This window comes from Anomalospiza imberbis, chromosome 1 (genome assembly GCF_031753505.1).
Source record: "Anomalospiza imberbis isolate Cuckoo-Finch-1a 21T00152 chromosome 1, ASM3175350v1, whole genome shotgun sequence".
NCBI classification, from domain to species: domain Eukaryota; kingdom Metazoa; phylum Chordata; class Aves; order Passeriformes; family Viduidae; genus Anomalospiza; species Anomalospiza imberbis.
The window spans coordinates 125,280,586-125,305,136 of NC_089681.1; the positions used below are offsets into that span (position 1 = coordinate 125,280,586).

Consider the following 24,551-nt stretch of genomic DNA (forward strand, 5'->3'; position numbering starts at 1 on the left):
CTGTATATGCCAATCTTAAAAGTAAATGCATGACAAGAGTTTAAGTATCCAAGCATGCTGACAAGTAACATATGAGAACACCTCCTCATAGCCGTGTCCCTGTATATCCAAATACTGAGGCACTTACTAGGCTAAAGATTCTGTGAAACACAAAGAAATTGGCAGTAACATGAAAAATCTTGAAGACTTTTAGAATACTCTTTTATTTTTACACTGAGGTATTAGATGCATTTATAGATGTACAAGATGTATAAATACACTTATGAAATAAATTGGAAAGTGCCTCTTCAGAGGTTATGGTGATGACAGAAAAGAATGCCAGTGCTAAAGAAACTTCTGTGCAGACAAAGAAAGAATCAAAATCTTTATTTTTTGAAAAGTCAGTACTATAAATGAATACTATTACTTTCAGTATCATTAAAAGAGCTAATCCATGTCAAAAATCTAATTTTACAATGTTATATTTGAACAAGGCATGCCAATCAATGTAAGGTATTGATAATCTTCATATGAATTTTCAGTGAAAGAAAAAGGTTTAGTAATTCAAATCACCATCCTTTGTTTAGAGAACACATGCATTTTCTCTGTCCTTAGAAGTTTGTATTCTGCAGTACTCCTGAAATAATTTTTCTTGTCAATATTACCAATGCTGATACAGTATCTGTACTCACACCTTTCTCACAGAGAGCATGTCAAAAACAAGCATTTAACTAGGATAGTAATGTTTTCTTGTCATTCTTTCTTTACTGATTAAGAATATTTCCATTTTACTTACACTCTGGGTTTTCTAATACCGATTCTGAAGAGAATCAGAAATCTTTATTTTATGACCTTCTACCAGAGCAAACCCATGCACAGAATTTAATAAAAAACTTCAGACACTAAGTAAAACTCTGAAAACCAGAATACTTGAACTATTTTTAGGGTGCATTAACTTACTTTGGAGGATGTAGAGTCACATTCCTGACAAATCCATCCATAGCCAGTTTGTTTAGGAGACTTTTTCAAGGGAGGGTCTAGACAGCCAAAATGGTAGCAAAGCCTGCATTCATCACACCTGCAAGAGAAAAACAAAATACATATTTATATTAAATGGTACTTCTGTACTATTTTAGATTGAGCTTCCCTGCAATTCTCAACAGAAGATTTCCTGATCCATTATCATAATAAAGAAAATCTATTTTCTATCAGGGGTAATTTTAAACAGCCACTTCAAGTAGGTTCTGCTTAATCTGGAATATCCTGATGCAGATATACTCATACACCACCTTTGTCATCATCTTATATAAATGACAACATTGCAAAGACTTGCAAATTAATGAAAAAATTGCTAAAATTTTTAGATAATTCAGTGTCATTCACTGCCCTTTTTTTCCCAGAAATTTTAACTTTTTTAGACAGTGACAATATTTATGTTTTATAGTTTTAAGACACTGTTTTGCACATGTGGTTTTTTAGGAAAAGCTTTGTGAAAAATTCACCCACATATTAAATAACTCAAGTATAATTTACAGCTATGAAGTACATTTTTAATACCAGGATGATGTGGTTGACAAACAAATGTACAAAAGTATTTTCTCATTCACACTGAATTTTCTAGAAACGGCATTAATTTAAAACAATTTCATCGTGATCTTTCACTTATAAGAGTGCTCTGTGTACACACAACAAATTTATGTTCTTCTTTAATAAACCTCTTATTAGTGTTTTGCACTATGCATTAGTCTACACAAAAAGCTCAAAACATACAGCATAGCTATTGTTAACCTACTTTTAATGTACCACGAATAGAAAAAATGCTACAGTAGAACAAGTGTTTCATGATGGGATTTTTAAATCACAATAATAATAGGCTCAAAATGATAAAGAGTTTTTTTCAAAGCAAATTATAGACGTTTTCATACACCCTACTGAACTTCTCTTTATTTGCATATCCCCCTGTATTCCTTTGTATGAAAAGGAAAGCTTTTTTCAAATTTACTTTGCATCAGTCTCTTCATTAAACAGTCCTAAACACTAAATTAAAGCCAATATAAATAACTGAAAAATAGGAAAGGGTATATGTTTAAAAATCAAAATTTTTAAAGAAATCCCCCCACTCTCTTTCTCTGCTTTCCTGGCCACTCAATTTTTCCTCTACAGTATGTGCAAACACAAAAAGGTCCAAAAATTGCAGTAATAGCATGGCACAGGCATCAGCAGATCAAAGACAGAGGGTTATCATTTATCAACAGAACACACAGTGAATCCTAGAAAGAGGATTCAACTAACAGCACATACTGCTGCATTAATACAACAAAATGTTCATGTGACTTCTCCAAGGATTAGTCTCCCAATAAAAAAAGTAACTGCTTTCAATTATGATTGTTTAACTTCAGTGAATACTTTTGTCCTCGCTGCCAAGGCTGCGCTTGCTAGCAGTCACAGGTAACACACGAACACTGGCTGCTTCCTGCTAAATAGAAATTAAAAACAATAATCTGACTATCCACAGGTTTCTACACTGGACTGACATGGTTTTGATACTGTTTTGAAAATGAGATATACCATATTGCAATATATATCTTTAGGATTGCTTAGCAGTGACTCAATCTAACTCCAGCAAAAAGCAAACAGTTAAAATAGAAAACGACCCTCAGTTTTTAAAGACAGAAGAGTATTAATGTTAAAATATATTACTTAAAATCAGGAATACATGTAGTTTTCTTTTCTGTGAAAGGTGTATTAAAATAATAAAAAAGGTTGAGAATGGGAGATGGGATAGGTCACACTCCTAAATCCCAACAGTGTATGTGACCTTCAGCAAAAGATTAAGCCTCCTCTGAGCCGCAGTGTTCTCATCTGTAAAGGAGTATATTTTTACTAACTTATTACTATATCTGGAATCTTATGCATGTAAGGGCTTGCACTTGAGCAGTGCTTATCAGAACTCCCTTAATGTAAACTTAAGGATCCTCTTAAGTAACTGAAAATAAAGAAACATACTATTCCTACTGACTTAAGAGTATTTTCAGAGTTTAATCCTAAAATCGATATATGATTTAAACAGCACCAATTTAGATTTTTCTTTTTTTTTTATTAAGAAATTGCTTTATATGTTTCTATGTTCAAAAGAAAACACTGCCTCTTTAAAATTAAGACTTTGGCATCTCTTACATTTTTACCATTTTTTATCTAGAATGTGGTACTTCCTGAGTGCACTTTCAGCCACGTTTCCTCAGAGTACGCTGACGGAGTTCGCAAAGCGGGGTTGAAATAACCACGACATTGTGAAATTAAATATGGATCTCCAGGCACCATTCTAAAGCGCCATGTTTTTAATATTTATTGTCATCAATTTTTATCACTTCAGAGTGTTTAGTATGGTAAAAGAAAATTTGCATTTCCCTAGAATGAGTTAAAAATATCCATATGAAAATTTTCAGATACTAATAACTTCTATCCTCATCTGCACAGCTGAGGAAATGCAAATAAGTATTTTCAGATATCAAAACATAAAAAGATGCATGGTGATAAAAGAGTAAGTATACCAAATATTTTTAAATGCTTGCTTCCTACTGATTTTTACTGGAATATGAATTCCATACTGGAAAACAGAAATACACTGATTCTGAATTTCCCAGAGCATGATGCTGGGAAAATGGATGAATATCACTGTACCTTGGTTAAAGATGATGCTCTAGCTGTCTGGCAATCATTGCTGAGACTGGCTGGGGACAAAATGTGAAGTTTACACACATCACAGAGAAAAAAAAAAACTGGCATTCTTAATTCCTAATTCCAAAAGCTAACATTGCACCTAAGTTAAAATGGCACTAATAAAACAAGATGAATCCCTCAAGTGTATACTATTAGCTGTGTTCTTTTGTCTAGCAACATAAAAATGATAGAAATCCCACTGTCACATTCAGAAAATGAAAAAGTGACATAAAATACAGCATATTTTTGACTTAGTTATAGAGAATGAAATTGTTGGGTCACAAAAGATGTCATGCTGCCAGTCTCTCAGCCTGTCAGTAAATGCACTCACAGACCCATGACATTCCAGGCATTTACAGAGCAAAGGAGTCATGTGGCACCATCATTTACAAGTATCATCCGCTCCCATCCTGAAGATGGCTTAATAGCACAAACAAAACTGTTGGGATGGGAAGGGGGCCAAGGGAAAGAAGCCACTTCCTCCATATTACAGGCTGTTGAAATTTTTACCCTTGTGCATTCAAGGTCACATGTTCAAACTTAAACTAGCAAGTATCTTATCTTCCTGCTATTTGTGGATAACTATTTTTGTGGTGAAGCATATGATTTACAAAAGCCATTAAGTGGTGGGCCATCTTCAGCACCCTTGTTAACTGCTGTACTGAAAACTTGGTGGAAATAAAAGCGGAGCTCCACACATAGACAAGCTAACCTAACCTCCTAATTTGCCCCTAGCTGACAGGTAATTGCCTACTATCACTGTTATAACAACTCTGAAATTACTTTATGCATCAAAATTAAAAATCACTGTGTTCCTCATTCCAGCAATTAATGAGGATAGATACATGCCCACTAAATATGGAGAAAACGGAGTGTGAAGAAGAAAGGTGAATTCTGAAGTAGTTATGATTTAAAAAAAAGTAAAAAAAACCCCAAACAAACATTTTTTACTTATAGAAGTATAGAATGGCCAGCTACATCTTCACCACAAGAAAGCTTGATTAGGCATTTCCATACCTGAAATACTTTTACTTTGTTCTTTAATAAAGTGATCTCCATCTGCTCTTGTCCTTGGACTGTTTTTATTAGGTTTTTTAGCAGTACAGCTGGCTGTGCTCAAGCCCTATCGTGTTCATAATTAACTAATTATGCTCTAATCAATATTGCAGATACTGATTTTACAATGTAAATGAGATAAATGAGATAATGGTTGGGGTCAATCTCATTTTATTTACAAAGCTCAGCACACACATCCAATTTCATTACATTGCATCTACCTGCACAGGAGGGAGTCTTATCAGTTGGCCTGCAGAAGTCTTCCTGCAAGCACTGGGGAAAAAGACCTGTGCTTTTACAGAGGACTAGTGAATGCAGAACCCGCCCGTCACTGGCACATTTGTAAGTCACTGGTTAATATCATCGAAAACCACGAAGAGCTGATTCAGCCAGAGCGAAGAAACCTATTTTGCATTCACGAGACAGCATCACTCATCTATAGCTGTAAAAGTAATTACCTACATGTCCCTGAAACACAACATTAATAAGCTAATCTTTAAATACAACTTTCCAAATATGCTTCAGAGACTACAGAAAAATCTCACTTATGTACGCATCATTGCACACTGCCTGCAGTGTCGTGCCAAAAGGTACCATGGTGAACAAAATACAAAATTGCAAGATAAATATACTGCTCCCGATTTGTCACAACAGCTTGGAAAGATTTACTTTAATGGAAAAAAAGATATAAAACATTGATACATATCTCACCATTAAAAGTAGAGAATTTGTCATATAAGCCTTATTCTGACAAACTCAGAATTAGTCAGAAAAAAATCAGAAGGAAGCTAATCCAGAATTTTAAATTTGAAGGGAAGTGCAGTGGGATGCATGTACACGCACTCCCTTGCTGAAGGCATATAACATAATGGCTACTCAGCACCCGCGCAGATTTAACTACTGATAAGCATCATCCTTTGCTGGCTTGTTTTGGACCCTATTTCTGACTAAAGGCTCTTAGCACCTTAGGAAGAGACATCTGAGGAACAGCACTTTCTTCTCAGGCACTGATCTCTCTGCCCTTTAATCCCTCAGTGTCCAACTGCTGAGTCACTCTGGAACTGCAGACAGACAGAGACATGACCTGGGGTTCATTTTAAATTGCAGCACATTCTTGATTTCAGATGAACAACTTAAAACCAGCCATGACCATTTAAGTCACTGTCAACACTTGGTTTCTTATTAGCAGCTGTATGATACACAATAGGAAGGAGCACATAAGCATTCTCAAAAAAACAGAGTAAATCAATGTAGCTCAAGTGAATTCAAACTCTAGAAACAAAATTAATGACTTCAGCCTGGAGCAGCTGAGGAGGGCTCCTGTGACACTACTGCAACCAGACCACAGGAGTGATAAATTCTGGATGACAGAAATGAACAGTGTGGTGGGTTGCAGCAGCAACTTTACATGTCACGTCAAAGAAGGCACTTTCCAGTGCCCTTATTTAAACAGTAAAATTCAAGATCTAATGGTGGAATAAATGTATAGTCCTCTATTTAGTGCACTGCTATTAATGTTGTCCAAAAAGTACATTTATTCTAGTTACTGAGTGAGGAGCCCAAAACTGTAGCATGTTTTCATTATAGAATATGTGGATAACACTCATATTTTGCTTCTGACATTTCTTGGAACAAAGTGAAAATAAGCAAAGGCATGACTTTGTATCTTACCCTACCATTCTACACCAAAACTGTTTGATTCTGCCCAATTAATTCCAAACCAAATTACTTTCATTTTGCTGTGGTATGTCACAGTCAAACATAAACCAGAAGTGATGCAGTACTGTATTTTCTGAAATATAAGACCTAGATTCTTATCAACTCATTTGTCTTTAGACAAAAAATTGACAAAATAGTAAAACCCTATTAGGTATAAAATGAAAGAAGTTGATTTTCCTCTTCCTGATTGCTACACTTTTTCTCTTGCCCATAAATGGTCTAACAACTAAAAACTGGTGGTCATCTTGCTGTTTCTGGTCTACAGAACAGTTTTAAGAAGTCTTCTCACATGGGCCAATCAAGCTTTAGATGACTTTACCACCAGGAGTGTGACACATTTCTGCACTAAAGTTCCTATGTGACTGCATATGCACAAATGGTTGATTAGAAAACCAGGATATAGCCCAAGTATATCTCATCATACAGGTACACAGGTACTTGTTATCCTGAAAGGCTCTCTATCTTCACAGATGCTAAAAGTTCACCCACATTAAACTGTAAGGAACTTCACCCAATTTCAAAGTTAGATCTAACTCTGCAGTCAGTCCTGCATTGAGTGGGTGGCTGTAACAGATGTCCTTCAGAGACTTCTGCAACCTACATCTTTCTGGATTCTAATATTTTAACAATTTTCATAATTGTGATTTAGGTAAATGAAATACTCTTTTCTGGGAAGGATAATGTTATGGTGTTACACTAAGTAATAAAGTAATTTTGCAATTTCTATTATGCCAGGTACAATGCAAGTACACAAAAGGAGATCTCTTACTTACATAGTTTATAATGGGAGATGAGAGTGGACTATCACTCTCTTCTGTTATGCCTGGAAGAGAGACCACGGCTATTGCTGAAAGGTGAGGGATTATACCAAATAAGGGATGATTATTGCATTTTGTTATTTATATCTACCTACTGCTGATGAAGACCACGTATGGCAAGATGGACACAGCCTGACAGAGCATGATGAGCTTACTGATCTTCAGCTAGGAGTAGTTTCATGGTAAGGTATCTAAGTGCTTTTGGATATGGGAAATAGTCTGATCTCCTGTTTACTTAAATTTCTATTCAATCTCAAGGGCATTAATAAAAACAAATAGCATATATCAATTATACCACAAAACAGCAAAAGAAAACAAGCATTAATCTGGCAGACATCTGTGTAGCTATTTATATTATGTTAAACACAAAACTGCCACCTAACTCATTTAACTGATGAAAATAATTATTTTAATACTAAATCGAACACCCCCTTATATCCAAAAACCTAACACTGATTATTCATGGGTAAGAAAGAATCTGAAAGGGCTATCGTTGTATATCATTCTAATGTAACCAAGATTTTTTTGCGAACAGTCTACAAATCATTTGGTTTATTAAACTTAAGCTTGCATCTACAAAATGAATTCTAAGAATGCTAAAAAGAAACTTTATTTACTATACCTGTATGTGAACAGCTTTCTTTAAGCAAGAAATTAACTTTTCTCTCTCTCAGTACTGCAAAACTACTAAACACATGGCTTTGTGAAATTAGTATATAAAATTCATTAATGGCCCACCTATACAAGTGGAATATAATGATATGAACACTACTTCAAATGTGTTTTCTTTTGTTAATATACAGCTACTGTAAAGAACTTCTATTTACAGCATTTTAATGTTTAAACTAAGAACTTCTACGAAGACAATGACTCAAAGAAAATAAATAGACAAAGCATTAAAGTAATGCTACACCAATTACAGACACTGAAAAAGTCCTTGGACAAACTGAAATATGTAAAATTTAAGAAGCCATTACCAAATGCTGCATTTGTTATATTCTAGTAATACACTATTGCATCTTAGCACCACTCTCAGGTGTTCAGACTATTAACTCTACTGAATGGTGTACTGTTTATGAACTACTAGGAAAGTCCATTATAGTTTTGAATATTGCCATCAAACACCTTTCAAAAGGTGAAACATCAAGTGCTAGCATCGGGCTTTCAACCTAATGATATGGAGGAGAGAGAGAGAGAAAGGGAGAGAGACAGAAGAAAATTCGACAAGGAAGTTGTACTGGGGAAAAACATAAAAAATAAAGCACGAATTCAACTTAGGTTTTCAAGCATGCCCAGGAAAATATCAACAACACTTGAAACAGTATTTAACACACATTAGTCTGTCCTTAAAATCCTCCAATGGCAGAGATTACAGACGTTCCCTAACAAACATCTCTAGTACAAGTATTCTTATTATTAGAAAAAAACCCTTTCTATTGGCTAAATCATTTTGATAAAATGTAGCTTATTTTTGGTCTGATCAACTTTGAAGAACATATTTTTCCTTCTTTGTAGAAACTTCCTTCTTTATAATTTTTATATTAATTTAGGCTTTTTTAACAGATTTCCCACCTTCACTAAATTAAAGAAATATTACTATTTTAAGCTATTTTTATTCATGTCTCCCGTGGTCTTCTTATCATCCAGTTCAGCTTGCTTTGGACCTTCTCTGTTTACCAAAGTGGACAGGATATGCTTAACTGAGACTTTTCAAAGGGTGAGATATTGGTCTTCTGAATATTCAGGAGTACTTCAATGTGTTAAATGCAACACCTCTCTCTGTCTGTATCAGGTTTGATCAGTTTGATCAATGTGCTGTGATCTGTGATCCAGAGTCCCCCATGATTTTTTTTTCCTGAAGTCACTCCTGATATCATAATCACCCAATCAACAGTGATTTGCCTTTTCCTTTCTGCACTGCATGCTTTTCTGAATACTTTCTTAAAATTTTCTTTTAAATTCTAATGCTGTACTTCCTAACATCTTACTGTCATCACCTGCAAATGTAACCAAACACTTTATTTCAGTACCTAATATCCTAAAGCAAAAATTAACAGAAATGTTCTAATACTGAATCCAGGAGAGCTTGACTGGAACCCAGTGAGCTGAGTATCATTTGACAGTGAGTCCATGGTAGCTGTTTTACTTTCCTGATCAGCTAGATATTTTATTGCAGCTTAATTAACAGAACGTCTAACTTATTTAAAGGAATGTCACACAAAGAAGTATTTTGAAAATCCCACTAAAGCCAAGATAAGCCACATTTATCATTCCTCTCCACAATACCTAGGTTGTTTTTGTTGAATAAACGATCATAAATCACACTAAACATTACTTTTTCTTTTTTTTCCATAAACTCAGCATGATGTATGGGCAAACTTTCCCCCCCCCCTCTTGCTTACATAGCACTTGGACACAACCTTTTACTTTCAGAATACTGCACAAGTGGTCAATAAACTTGGGTCTTTTCTTCCTAGAAAGGATTCATGGATCCTTAAAGATCAAATTCCTGCATTAGCGTCTTACTTCCTACTGCAATTCTCTTTATTTTTAAGCTGTCTTGTGTGTATTTGCCAAAACAGAATAATAAGCATTTCTGATAGTTCCAACAAAAATCTTAACTCTGAGATTCTCCCACCCCCTTTTTAAAATGAAACGACGTGTTAGACATCAGGTTAATTTTATTTAATATAATATTCAAACATGAAATGCCCTGGTAAGATATGACTTGTAGATAAGTACACATGAATTTGGATATCCTCCTATTACTTATTACATCATTTAATTTCTTTTTTAAGTTTAAAAAATACTTTCAAATGGAAACGTGCCTTTAAAGATGACAAAACCCACCATATCTTAAGAAATTCAAAGATTATAGGTCATAAAGTTACAAGTGTGATTGCATTTGAGCAGAATTTTTCCAAGCAAGTTCAAGATGAAAACGATGAAGATGTCAACACTCTGATACTGCAGATTTAAGAACTGGATCAGTACCATTTGAAGATCAAAATACTATATGTGCATCTACCAGGATATATACGGACGGAGACGAAGATCTCAGCTGTCACGCTGTGTGATCAATTCTTCATTCCTTCCCCAACTTACAAAACAATTTCATGTTTGTATTGGGAGGAGACAAGCTTGTCCTGAACACTGCCAGAGAAGTAAGTCAAATGAAACAAATGCCTGCACATACTCAATTTTTTCTTATTTTTAAAAAAAATTTCAGAAAGAAGGATAATAGGTATAGTTCTGTTCACTCGAGTGTCTGGAGTCAGAAACAATTAGTTCATACTAATAAGCATAAAATCAATTTTTCCATGGCAAATCTATTCCTTCAGAATAGTGTTTTACAGGTCTCATTATCACTGAACATTTATTTTTTTTTAGGAAACAAGCCTTTTTACAGTAAGGTCTATGTACAACACAGTGTTCTATATAGAAATGTTCTTATTAAACTGTAAATAAGTAGTGTGACAGGCAGATGGCAAACCGTTGCTTATTTCTTTCAGTATCACCATAGAGGAACACACAATATTTAAGTCCCACAGGCTTCTGTCACTCTTCAATGAATCCAAGCATTGTATAACATCATTTGCCAACGAAGCACAGGGGAAAGAGACATTACTTAATAGGACAATCCTGACAAGACATTTATCCGGGATTTTTCAACGATGCACGTACAAAATGTTCCTGAATAGTGCAAAAAAATGCAGGCAAATTAACTACCTTGTCAGTCCAAATAACAAACCAATCAATTACATTCTATCCAAGCCTGACAAGCAAACTCAATGTTTTGTCATAATAAGCTTATAGTTGAGACAAGGTAGCTGTTCTCCTTTACTTTAGGTATTCTATTGAGAGCTTTATCCACATTTAAAAATCCTATTATAAAAGGTTTCCACGATTGCCTCCGAGGATGAGTTGTGGCAGAGTTGTGTCTCATGAAGGGTATCTACACAGTAAAGTGATAAGAAAAAAATATTAACATTGAAAGATCATAGCAGCTCTCCTCTGTCTTATGAAACATTTTAACATCACACTAAATTTAATCAATGTGTATGCTCAGATCCAAATACTTAAGACACCCACACCAAATTTTCAAGAATCTCTAAGTGTCAAAACATTAAACTGAGTTAGGTATAGCATCCTTATAAATTTTTCTCAATACAGCTCAAAGAACAAAGGCAGTCCACCACAAGACAAAGAAGATAATTTTCTTTTTTTTTTAACCATGAAAGTAACAATTTTATACAAGTAGGCTTGATTGTGAAGCTAGCATTTTACTCAGATTTGCAACCCACAGAAATGCAACTATGAGGCTGACTACAAGCACAAACATTGGTACTAAGTTATAATGTTAAAAAATGCTCGTTTTATAGAATAGTATTTGAAAGAAAACAAGTCTTAGGATTTAGGAAGGACTAAGTAAGGGAGGGTTTCTTTCAAAATGCATTGTAATAATTCAGTACATAAAAGGCTTTAGTCACTTCTGCAAAAATGTCTTTGAGTCAATAATTCCAAAGTCTTCACAACTTTTTCTTTTCCTACCCATACTTCCTGTCTTTTGACACTCATGACATACATACTTTTCAAGAACACTTTTTAAAAAATCAATATAATTTTAAAGTGCTGATTCTATAAATTTAAATTCTTTAAAGTACTTGCCATACAGCAAACTAATGTATCTTAGAGCATTGTGAGATTTTAATTAGGCAAACATCTATGCTTTCTTTAAACGGAGCAGATACATTTTGAACGAAAGATCGATAAAACGTCTCCATCACCACATTTGGTGGTTTGTTGGTTTTTTGTTTGTTTTTTTTTTTTTTAATTTGAAATGTATTTAAGTAGAATTGTAAATAAAAAAGAAACTGCTGTCACACTTTGATAAAATGTAACAGTCTGATGAACAGGAGCCATCTTGTTGCCACATGTTCTAACAAAAATTCTTTGCAACTGAATTTTAGTTTTGAGTATAAGGATTTTGAGTCTCAGAATTAGAGGGACAGCAAGAAGTACCACATGAAAATCCACTCCCAATTCTCACTTCATCTCTTACTTCAGACATGATTAATATTTTAAATTGGATGTCTTGAACTGCAATCTAGTGCAATTTTGAACTTTTTAAGAAAACTGGAGAAAAGCTTAGCTGTAAGATAGAAATACTCTTCACAGTCATCTCATTTTACAATCCCCTTCCCTTTCTGAGTGCAACTAGTTTTGTTCTGACAGCCTAAGTGGGTGAGGCTGACATGGGTGCACACTGAAATGCAGAAACTTAAAGGGCAGCATCAGAAAAAATCAAGATAAACTGAGGGTCTCTGTGCCACCTCTACTCTCTCAGAGCAATGTCAGTAGCTACAACTGTACCATTTCAGTCAGGTCATCAGAATGTGACAGACTGTCCCATCTGGGCTAGTAAGGTTTGGGCAGGAGTACAGCAATCCATACTTTAAATACAAGGGGTTTTATTTTGGTTTCTCAAAATGAGTGAATGAGTATGTTAACATGTGTATACACACACATATATGTGTCTCTACATATAACTGTTCTTATATATAAATTTCTATTTATAAATTATTTTTATATAAAAATTATATCCATGTAAACATATTTTTATATATAAAACCAGCTTCACAGCTGAACCAATAAAATAATCAGTAAAATTTTAATATGCTTATAAATCAAAGTAATGAAGGACAAACAAGATTCTCAGAGGAAACCTGTAACGACTTAGAAAAGATCCTAGTATTTTGTAGCACTTCAGGTAAGGCTGTAAGAACACAGACATCAAGTAAGAAGTGTAAGTAACCTACACCTGCACTAGTTATTCTGATAATATTTCTTTGTATTACATTTTTATTGGTAACAACATATCAAGAAATTTAAAAGGATATTAGAATATTTACTCATATATTAAAGGGAAATTATTTTTAAATGGTTGGATAATTTTTCCATTTCTACTCTTTTAATAATTTAACTTGACATAATTTATTTTACAAGTTCTAGGGTTATCTTCACCCCACTCATGTTTGAAGTATTATTAATTAAGGAATCACTTCTGGCTTTATTTAAACAAATGAAAGCTTTTTTTTGTTCTAGCAAGTGAAATATTTGTAAAAGACAAAGGAATATGAATGTAAAATACAATAGCTTGTAGTTATTGTAGTTAATTGTATTATTGGAATTCTACAGCAAACTCTTCTGATAACTGACTACTGCCTTGAGACCACCCGCACTGATGACATTTCTCCAGCTCTAGTCTCTCCTTCTGCTCTTCTTCTATCCCTACACACCATCTGCCAGCCCTTCGTCAACCAAACAACTGCTCCCATTCTTGTACATCCACTCAAATTTCTACTGACTGAAGTACCCAGAGTTGTCTGCAATTGCTGAACTTGGATTTACATCCTCACTTAGGAAAAGGATATAGTGAGCACAAAAATCTGATAGAGGGATAGTGAACAAAACTGAACAGCCTTCTTCTCTTACCAGTAGATGCAACAAATATTAAGAAAGAAAAAAGCATCACAGATAATGCCATAATAGATGCTTTGAACAGGAAGGTTCTCAATTGCATATCTGGTCCTTTAGAAGAGCTGTTCTCTCCCCACCCTCCTTCCAGGACAAAAAGTAATTATAAAAGCACTTTCCTTCAAATTTTGGTACAAAAAGGAAGAAACGCACGAACATCTCTCCTCCCTAACCACACATGGTTATCATCTGTTTCCCCAGTTAAGTAAACATTTTGTAAAGGGCAGGTGTCTAAAATCTATGTGCAGATTTCCTTTTCAAAACACTATAGGACAAGAAACCCCACAAGTTATTTCAATACTATTTACTCTTTATTTGTGTAACAGACATAGAAAATTGCAAATCACAGACTAACTTAATGCTTATGTCAGCAGTTTTGATCCTCGTTCTTTTTTAGCCATTTTAATACTTGCCTTCATCAGGTTAAATAGCTGTTGTAAGGGCAAGGTTTCTGGCTGCTAAGTGGGCACAAGGAAAAATACATTTTCAACCACAGTGTAAAATCAATTCAGATAATATTCAAGGGTCTGAAGGTAAGAAGCTGCTTCAGTGTACCTTAGCAATTCTGAAAAATTAGGACTCTCCCACCAGGTTAAGTCTGCTAAGACTAAAGAGGAATTTGGTGTACTTGCGAATAACTTTCATGAGGTAAAGATGGTAAGTAATATGCATTTTTAAAATTTTGGCTACTACATCTCAAAAATTAATCTGTACCCAGCAGCTCTATTAAGTGGATGACTGAGCTCTTTAGAGGGGAGAAAACCCCAAATCAGACCCCAAAAGCAATGATGAGCAGCGATTCTAGACATTGCTAATTACTTCAATTTTCTCAGTATTGATCAAGTTATAAATATTAATAAATGCTTCCTGAACACTTACAGATTTATATCTGCTAATATACACACTGATTAGCCTGTAAAAAAGTTATCTGCAGGACAAAAGATCACAGCATCTGAGGTACCAATAGAACAGAAGAGCCCTGCTTTGTCTTAGTAACTGTCACATGGTAACATAAATAACATTTAGAGCTGGTTACTGCATAAACATGTTGACTGTCTTGATTTACATAATTCTATTCTCCAAGCACTTCTATGCCCACTTCAAAACAAGAACACATTTTCAAAGTACTTCAGAAGAAAACTGAAACCATTTCACATATATGTTACCAATATTTTATTTAATCTTTTGTGTAGGATATGTCATTTTCCTTCATTCTGTACTGTCTTTGTGAATACAAGCTTTTGAGAACCCATGAAAAATACACAGTCAATACGCTCAATACTCTACATGAAACCCAGCTTTCTCTTTTAAATGACTGCATTTACAGACCTTGTCACAACAAGGTCCCTGATGTTATCGAAGCAATTTCAAGTTACTTTAATCATTGGCAAAACTCAGTGACTTGACAAGAGAAATTTGGGCCAAAAGACTTCAATGGCTTGAAAGGAAGGTTATTGAGTGATGCAATTTCGTTTGGATGAGACTGATTCCAATTGATCTGTTTTTGCAATGCATATCTTGCCTCTGCAGCTGTCTCTATCTCATTCAGTGCTTAAACTGCAAGGAGTGACTATCCCTTTCCACAAAGCAAAACTCTTCCTTCCTCCTGCTATTACTTTGAATGAGCATGAGGAGCCCATTTTTGAGTTTAATCTCTGTACTCACTGCAAAAAAAAAAAAAAATAAAAAGCATTCAACTGAATGCCAATCCATGGATTCAACTGAGTCTTGTGACTGCCAGCATATGTATTATGTAAGTAGAAAAACAGATCATAGAGCATTATGCTTATTATTGAGTTAGGGTTTGTACAACACAAGGGCATATGGCAGTACAAAATAACTCTCAATCCCAACTGCACAATATCATGTTATCTACACTGTATTAGATTGTATTTTCAGTTGAGTACTTATATTCAAAACAAAAAAAAACCCTGCTTAGTTTGCACTAAGCCTAATAATTAATAAATGGTTATGTTATATATGAAATCAAGTATGGTTTTCCAGTTTTAACATTAGGAACCTCACAATTTATGGTAATTTTAAACTGCATAAAACCTAGGGGGGAAAAAAGCCAAATATAGGGAGTTACAAAGCTTTGAGAGGAGTATTGATTAATACTGTAATCATCATTATATGCTAATGAAACTGAATCAGGATGTGGCACTAGATGTTGCCAGCAATATGTAGCTGACAGGTCAACCAAGTTGCCCTTTATTCACCCAGCTTTAATCTCATGCTGTCTGCACACACAAAACATGCTTGACTAACAAAACATGCAACTTGCTGGATTAGACATAAATGTGAACTTTCCTCTGATGATTTAATGAGAAATTAAGATGGAGATAAAGATCAGCTGCCAGTCCTTCACTGCCTTCCCAACTTCTTGTATCACAGAAGATGACAGTTCTGCTGAATTTCACTTTTTATGTCTAATCTATATACTTCCAGAGTTCAAGACCTTTCGGGTGTCTATTGCAGCAGCAACATTCAAGCCGCTCTGAATGCACACCAGACATGCCTGCAGAAACACTTCCAGAGAAAACACAACTGACCCTCAGTACCAATCACTTTGCCTGCCTGATCCCAGGGCTTCAGTTCTGTTGACAGCAATTGGTACAAAGTATCTTCTCTGTAAAATTACTTGTTCCAAAACCAGAAAGTAATTATGACTTCATCCATTAGTAAACTCAAAAGCATAAACTCAATAAATATATATGTTTATACATTTTGTACATCTTATATATTACACAGCTTTGTATTATGAGTACTGTCACTCACTGTAACTTTTTCTGTTAATGTGAGAACTGCGTACCCCTTCTTAAATACTGTATAAATATACTAGCATACCATCAATCTTACAGATCAAATATTTTATTGGAAATAAAAATCTAAACTTTCTTCAAATAAAGAACTTGCTATTATTGCTATTATTTATAGACCATACTTTCAGAAACATTTGAACTAGCAGAGCCATATAATACAACAGATTATAATATTCATTTGAAATAAAAAAACCACAAATAGAGTCATTTAAAATAAAAAATGGTGTCAAGGATTTTTCACATTTCAATATAAAAAAGAAAGTCTTAAGTTGTTATTATTATATAACACTATTATAATGGTTTTGTTTCTTTTTACAGTAAAGTAGAATAAGTAATTTGTTGGGCTGCCTCTTATCAGTGGGTTTGGAAGAATTCTGTCAGAAAAATCTAAATTTCACTTCACTCTTTCAGTTTCAACACTGGATAGCCAACATCAAAGTAACTGGACTGCACAGTTTTCATACTGTTTTCAGTGACAATATAGACTTAAGCCTTCAAGTTAGCCATCAGTTATCAAAAGTTTATTGATATCTGTTTAGAACCTTCTGCGTGACTGCTGTATGTTAAAATCTAAGCATGACTATCACAAACACTACAAAACAAGTCAAAGTAGGAATTCTGGTTTCTTGCTCTGCTGCTCTACTAAGCACAAATCTAGAACACAGATTCAGAGCTAGGAGATGGGTTTTTTTTTTCCCCTCCTTTCAAAGCAAATTATTCTTCAAGATATTTATAAGGGTTTTTTCCTCTCAAAACTCCCACTCCCAGAAACCTTAAAACTGTAACAGTTCTACTGTGAGACATTCAAAGTCTCTACAGGATCAAAGGGAACCTCTTCATCAAGTTACTGCATATCACAGTCCAGGTCAAAACCAGTGATGCACCTGCTCCTATGCTTAAGAAATCAATTATGAACCAGTTTTATTTATAAACTAGATTGAAAATATTAATGGCACTAGTGACACTTTTTGACTTATTGGAACATTGAGTCCAGAAAACGAAGTGAAGTGTAAGTACAATCTCTTACCACTGCTATGGATTAAAAGTACTTCTCCATAAGGAAGACCACAAAAAGCTGTATCATGGTTTTGCAAGAGGAAATGTTGGCTTGTCAGAGGCACTGCTAGGCTGAATCTTGCAGGAAATTGTCAGGAAAGGGAAGGCTGCCCACTGAAAGGGGTATGATTTTTAAAAGGAAATTTACTCAAAGCTCAGAGAAATAAAGCAGAAGGGGCTATGTACGTGATGCCTTTGAGCTCAATGCATCAGCAAGCATGGTGGAAACTTGGCCTCAGACCTCCATGCCTACCAGGGATGGGATAGAGAAGGACGGCCAACAGAAGGAAAGCAGCAAGTTAGGGACTAGTCCATTTGGGTACATTCCAGTCCACAGGAATTATTCAATGTTATTGAAACAGGTGTTTGTTCTCTGTCAGATGTAGGAATTCCCTTCAATCTGCTCTGAGCATAAGGGGGAGAATCCTACACGGACACGGATAAAAGATGAAAGGCGCTCAACAGTCAGACTCCTGTGTAAGATCTAAGAAACACCACTACAGCCAAGGCAGGACTCTGAAAAATGCTAAGATGAGCCCATCTTAAAGAGGAGAGACATGCACAGTAAAAAACAATCATAAGTAGTACCTAGAATTCATGGGTTGGTCAGCCTTGCCCCTGTACTAGGACAAGGGATCCATTGCCAAACACTGGAAAGTAACTGAGAGCACTCAGCAAAAATTTAATAAGGGGAGAGGGGTTGCTCATATTTGAAATTATGAATGACGTGCTCTGTGAAAGAGGGAAGAGCAATGGTTGCAACACACCAAAAGGCATCCAGTATAAGGCTTTTCTATCGGTCTGGTACAGCATTTTCTTTATCAAGTTATAAACAAGGCTGGCTGAATAGGTTGAAAGCCATGTGGATTCAAATGACAGTCTAGATACTGTCCAGTAACAAAGTACCCCAGGGAGCCAGAGGGGAGAGAACTGGTGCATCAGGCACAGCAGCGCCAGCCAGGCAAGGGAGGGAATTGTCCCACTCTGCTCTGCACTCACCTTGAGTGCTGGGGGCAGTTTTGGGTGCCACAATTCACAAGAAAGACATTAAGCTATTAGACAAAGGAAGACAATGAAGATGGTGTAGGGCCTTGAGAAGAAGCTCTGTGAGGAGGGGCTGAGGTCACTTGGTCAGTTCAGCCTGGAGAAGAGGAGAGGCAGGCACTGATCTCTTCTCTCTGGTGACCAGTGACAGAACCCAAGGGAGTGGCCTGGAGTTGTGTCAGGGGAGGTTTAAGTTAAATATTATAAAAACATTTTTCACCCAGAGGGTGGTTGAGCACTGGGACAGGCCCCCCAGGGAAGTGGTCACAGCACCAAACCTGGCAGAGTTCAAAAAGTGTAGACAATACTCTTGGGCCCCTGGTGTGATTCTTGGGGATGGTCCTGTGAAGGGCTGGGATTGGACCTGATGATCCTTTAGAGTCCCTTCCACTCAGCATATTCTGTTTTTGATTTTGGCTTTGATATTTGATTTTGGGGTGCACAGTGCTACCAAACTCTCCTTAGTTGAGAGAGGGAGGGCTCTCATGACAAGAGCTCACAGCCACAACCTGTAGCTTAGGAAGTTTAGAGGCAACATCAGCAGATGCCTTTTCAATACAAGGAATTCTGCAGTGAGCTCAGGGGTACTTATGCCTCAGCTCTGTGGGATCGAACAGATAAGAAGCTATGATAATTTGCTCTTGATATCCTAAAAGCTTTCATTTCCAGTATTAGAAAGCATTGTCAATTCCTGTGGTCAGGATGGGAAGCCACGATGCTGAATAAAATTCTGTGATGCCCAGTGCGTGGGTAAGTAGCAGATTTCTGTCAGTTATAAGGGATAAAAAATGTCCTTCCTAGCCCTCTTACAGACAGTATCTCACTGTATGTAAGACAACAGTGCACTCTAAGAGGTGTCAGAAACTGATTTATAATCAGTCTTTTGCACAAATAGTAAAATATTGTGTCCTTGATGCCATCTTAAAATTCAATGGTACTACTCATATTAAAGGTCCTTTTCTTAAGACTGACAGGTGATTTCATATTCTACTGAAACCTAGACACTATAAACACTTCACAAAATAAAAGCCAGAAGAGGTTATACACATAAGTTTTTTAAGTGGAAGCATATCTAAAGCATTTTGATAGCCATCCAAAAAAAACCCAAACAAACAACCAAAGCAAAAACAAAGCAAAAAAAAAACCCAACCAAACAAAAAGCCAAAAACCCCACAGAAAAACTGGTATTATTCATTTATATTTACAACTCCACAGTAAAATCTTTACACATAAAATGGCCTAAGGAAAAATTTCACAGATGGGTTTACAAACAAAATAAAAAGTAAGAAAACAAAAGTAGGGAAAGTGTAGTGCATTCACTTGAAAAGTTCATACAAATACCTGTATTTTAAAATAAGCATCTTAACAGTGGACATTTTTTAATGGCCATAAAGTTTCTCAAGTTGATTGACAGATGTAGCAAAGCTTAACTTACAAAGCAAACATTTCATACAGTCCATTATAATTTCATAGTTAATTTTCAGTCTTCTGTATTAAAACTTTCTAAAAAGATAACAGGTCTGTAAGTATTTCTGAAATCCACAAAAAAAGGAATTATGATTTTCTTTTTAACTAGTCCTAATGCATGCAAAAATTAGTAATAGTTTTTTCCAAAAGAAGCCAGAAGTTAACCAATAGGTATAAACAATGGATGCATCTGCATTATACCATAATCAAGCCATATACTCAAAGCACTGTAGAGCACTCCTGAAAAGGACTATTTAGACAATATACTTAGAACACCTTGGTTATAACACAGTTCATCTATACCATGGCTGAATGCATGCAAATAAAATTCAGACATAATACATAAATATTAAAAGCAATGACAAAGAAAAATTGCATTATATATAAAGATCTATTAATTAATAGCATTTAACACCATGCCAGAAGCTTGGGAACAGTTACTAAGATGATGTTCTTTTTATGAAACTCTGCGATAAGTATTAAATAAATCACTTCCAAAAGAACTAAAAAAGTTCAGGGAAATAAAATAACATGATGTCCCTTGTAACATGCTTAAGGTTTTTCTCAAAAAATATAAAAAAGGACCCTTAAGAAAATTATTTCATCATGTTAAAAAATGAAAGTCAAGTAAAAGATTAGGCAGACTTTTTGCAATGTCATTACCACACACACAACTGTATTCTTGAATATTACTTTCAGCAAGTCCACCAATAACCTAGTCTAGATAAAGCATGAAGCTTGCTTCAACTGTATCAAGAGATAAAACTACCTTTTGTATAGGAAAATAATAATTTATTTGGACATACACATTCTTATTATATTATGTCTTGGCAGTAAAATCTATATGAAACAAACCTAAACCAAACAGAACCAGTAGGAAGAAGGAATGTCTCGCCCTGTACCGTGCCGGGCATAAGGTGAATCAAATTATTCCATTTGATATTTAATTTTACCATTTTCCTAAACTTTTGTTGCTGCTGTTGTTGGGCACTTTCAGTCAGATCAGTTACATTGGTTCCCTCTAAAAAATGTTGTATCTTTAGTCCAGGCAGAACTTTTAAAACTTAACTTTTAAAAGCAATTAAAAGCAGGCTTAAATGCATTTCAAACAATGCATCTATATAAATTTCTATCTTTAAAACTTTAATTTGGGAGAAAATACAAAATAAAACAATATTCTTTATCATCATGCATGACTTTGGAACTACAGAGTAGATTTAGTCTTTTGTCTTATTAGTGGTCATAGTCATTCTGAAATGCCTTATTCCCTCATATTCCTTTTCACTATTTTTTCCTCACTAGAAGAAAACAACACAGAATGTGACTCTATCAACCCATTAGAATGAAAGGCAGACAAAAGGTAAAAATGACAAAAACAAAGAAGTTGAAGAACTTGATTTCAGAATACTACAAAGTGCTTGAATCTGTGACTATAATTTACTAATTTCTGAAATCATTCCTTTCCTACTCATTTTTGGAGAACAGCGAAAACAGAAAAAATGAAAATATTCCAAACTACTCAGCTACTTTATTTTTTAATTAATAGGTCAAGATAGATAAACAACAGCATGTAACATCAAGGAAAATATCTAACAAAACATGGAACTTCAGAATAAAATTCCTTTTTAATGAAGGGTTGCTGATTAATTAATTAATTAATTAAAGTTGTATACCAACATTTTTCTGCATTTAGAAAAAAGAGTTTTAAAGTATACAAAATAAATACATTGGAACTCTAACTATATAAGTAATGCTGTAATGCTAATTATGCTTTAGCCTTGTTTTTTTCATTAATGATTACCATTCATACTTTTTTCTTTTTTTAATGAATACTTCTTTGCTACTTCTGTAAATGTTTTGATTATAATTTTGCAATCATAATAAATATCTTCTGCTACCAATAACAATGAAGTAGTGAAAATTTACTAAGATGTCATTTTCCAGTCACCCACTCCCCAATTTCAGCAACACTGACTTGTCTTGACCATAGCAAACTTCTAATTTTCACATAGGATTCCTATCCACAACTACCCCTCCCTGGTTCTTTAAACAGTTTCAGTATCCCCCCCTCCTCTGACCACTCCACGTGGTCTTCTGGTTTCAGTGTCATTCTCTAATTGGTCCAACTTTGCACAAGTCCTGAAGCTTGAATAGTCTGGATTTTGTTGCCTCTGCACACAATTTAAATTCTATTTTTTTACATTTACCATTTAAATTCAGGTTCTTCTCTAGTCCTAGTCTCACCATGATCTCTGTACTGGGCTGTACCAGACAACCACAGCTCTAAGGTTTGTCTGTCTGTAACCCAAGGCTCTGTTTCATACAGCACATCTGCAAGATTTTGGCTTAGCTTTACTGAAGAAAGAAGTGTACAGTACAAATACTAAATTCTGGTAGATGAGTAAAAAATTTCATCATGTCTGTTGATATGAAATGGTACAGAGTAGTGACTCAAGAAATAAAAAAAAACAAAACAAAACAAACCCATGACCATTAAACCCTCTGATAATACAGTGGAGAATCTGAGGATGGCAATTCAGCTAGATAAGGATGAGCCTGGTCCAATCAAGGAGCAGCAGGGGCTGAAATATCTTGACCTTACCAAAGACTGCTTGACCAGCAAAGATACATCAGACATCAGCACTGGGTGAGATATTCACACTGAAGCTTAGCCTAGCAAACTATTACTCTTCCTCACAAGTGACTGCTGTGGATTCTGGAGTTCTGCACATCCTGCTCACATCTCTCTATCAGTGGCAAAAGATGACCCAAAAGAAAGGGAGTTGCACACCTCTCCACACTCACTGCCCCATTTTACTCTTCTCATCTAGTGCAGCTTAACCAGTCATTGATACTGTCCTTAACATCTTTCTTCTCAATCCAGATTTCTGATCCCTGCAAGTCTTGTAGCAACTCCAACTGTAGGGATAAGTACACTCAAATAGCCCACAGCACACTCTGAGCACAACAAAAATGATCTAAAACCTGCCATACCATGACTCTAATAGTTATGAAGAAACTATTTCTCTCACAACATCCTTCAAAGCTTCTCTTTTCTCAGATTTCATGAAACTGACATGAATAAATTTCTTCTCTGTCCTTGGGAAAGAAAGGGAGGTATTGGCCAAAATTCAATTTACTGATCAAAGACTTCAATTCACTTTTCTTCTTAAAGGTATGGGGTGAGGGACACCTGGGCAGACAGGACATTTACTCAAATCTCATCTTAAAAAATTTGCCTGAAAACATACAGCCTAAAAGATACACAACAGACATGAAGAATTCTGAGTCCAAGTGATTGAAGTTTTACAAATTTTTCCAAGTTTTAAAATAAGAAACTGAAAATGGGGTCTGGTACCACAATTATTACCATTGCCCAGTGTAGCTAACTTTCATCTGTATCAATGCTAGTTAAAAAATTCCAGAGAGTGGAATTTTGTTAAGTTCCAGTCACAGACATTTGCTTGATCATTTCCCCATTTCTCCTTTTGCTGTATGTGAGTCATTATTTCATAACACAGTCACTGTAGAGAATACATAATCCATCATTCTTGATGGAATTGAGTGGTTAGATTTCCCTAATGCAGAAATAGAAATCATAGTATGAATTTGAAATAAATAAATTGAAGCTAACATTCTAAAAGAAGAGCCAAACTTTCAGAAAAAAGTGCTCCTGAAAATAAAGCAAACATTTTTTAGCTCATTCACCAATGATTTCTGTAATTAATTCTAGATTTTTTTCCCTTGTTGACAAAGACACAGAAAGCCTCAAATACAAGGACCAACAGAAGCTGAAGCACGGACTTTCCCAAAGGTCTGGGGGACAAGACAGAAGGAATTCTTTCATCTGTTTTGTCATTTGCATAAACAATGACAATAGTGCATATGTCTCACAAAATAGCAAAATTAAAAATAACACATAAGACTAATAACATTCACAGTTCTGGGGCTGGCAGAAAATATAAATACACTCAAGCTACTGAAAAAGACAACTGCAGCAATATTAAATATTTTTCCTTCTCTTCAACTTACTCATTAAACGTATGTATTAAGCTCTTGGTCAACTCATACATTTTGTTTATGGTGACTAATATTATGTTTTGAACCTTATCAATTTAACTTATAAAACCCACCACCTTCATATGAACTTTTCTACACGTAACTGTCAAAGGAAACCTACTTCAAAAATTTGTTGGATGGATTAATCTGTACTGAAAATACTGTGCTGCTTAATTCCAGAGTTTTATCAATCTTCATAACAAAAAAAAAATTATCCACCCATAGATATGCTTTATACAATTTGAACAAAAAAAATGAAGGAAGCATGGTAATT

The 24,551-nt window shown here is 35.1% G+C and overlaps 1 protein-coding gene across 3 annotated transcripts in view; it reads right to left on the minus strand.

Annotated features, from left to right (window-relative positions):
* Window positions 1–24,551, minus strand: part of PHF14 (PHD finger protein 14) — a 157,954-nt gene that overhangs the window by 51,052 nt on the left and 82,351 nt on the right. For 2 of the 3 annotated variants that reach the window (XM_068210205.1, XM_068210198.1), the window contains exon 17: window positions 940–1,057. In XM_068210205.1, coding sequence (XP_068066306.1) covers window positions 940–1,057 — 118 coding nt within the window. Of the gene's footprint in view, window positions 1–939; window positions 1,058–9,955; window positions 11,248–24,551 lie in introns of those variants that run through there. The other variant, XM_068210214.1, reaches the window with a different exon arrangement.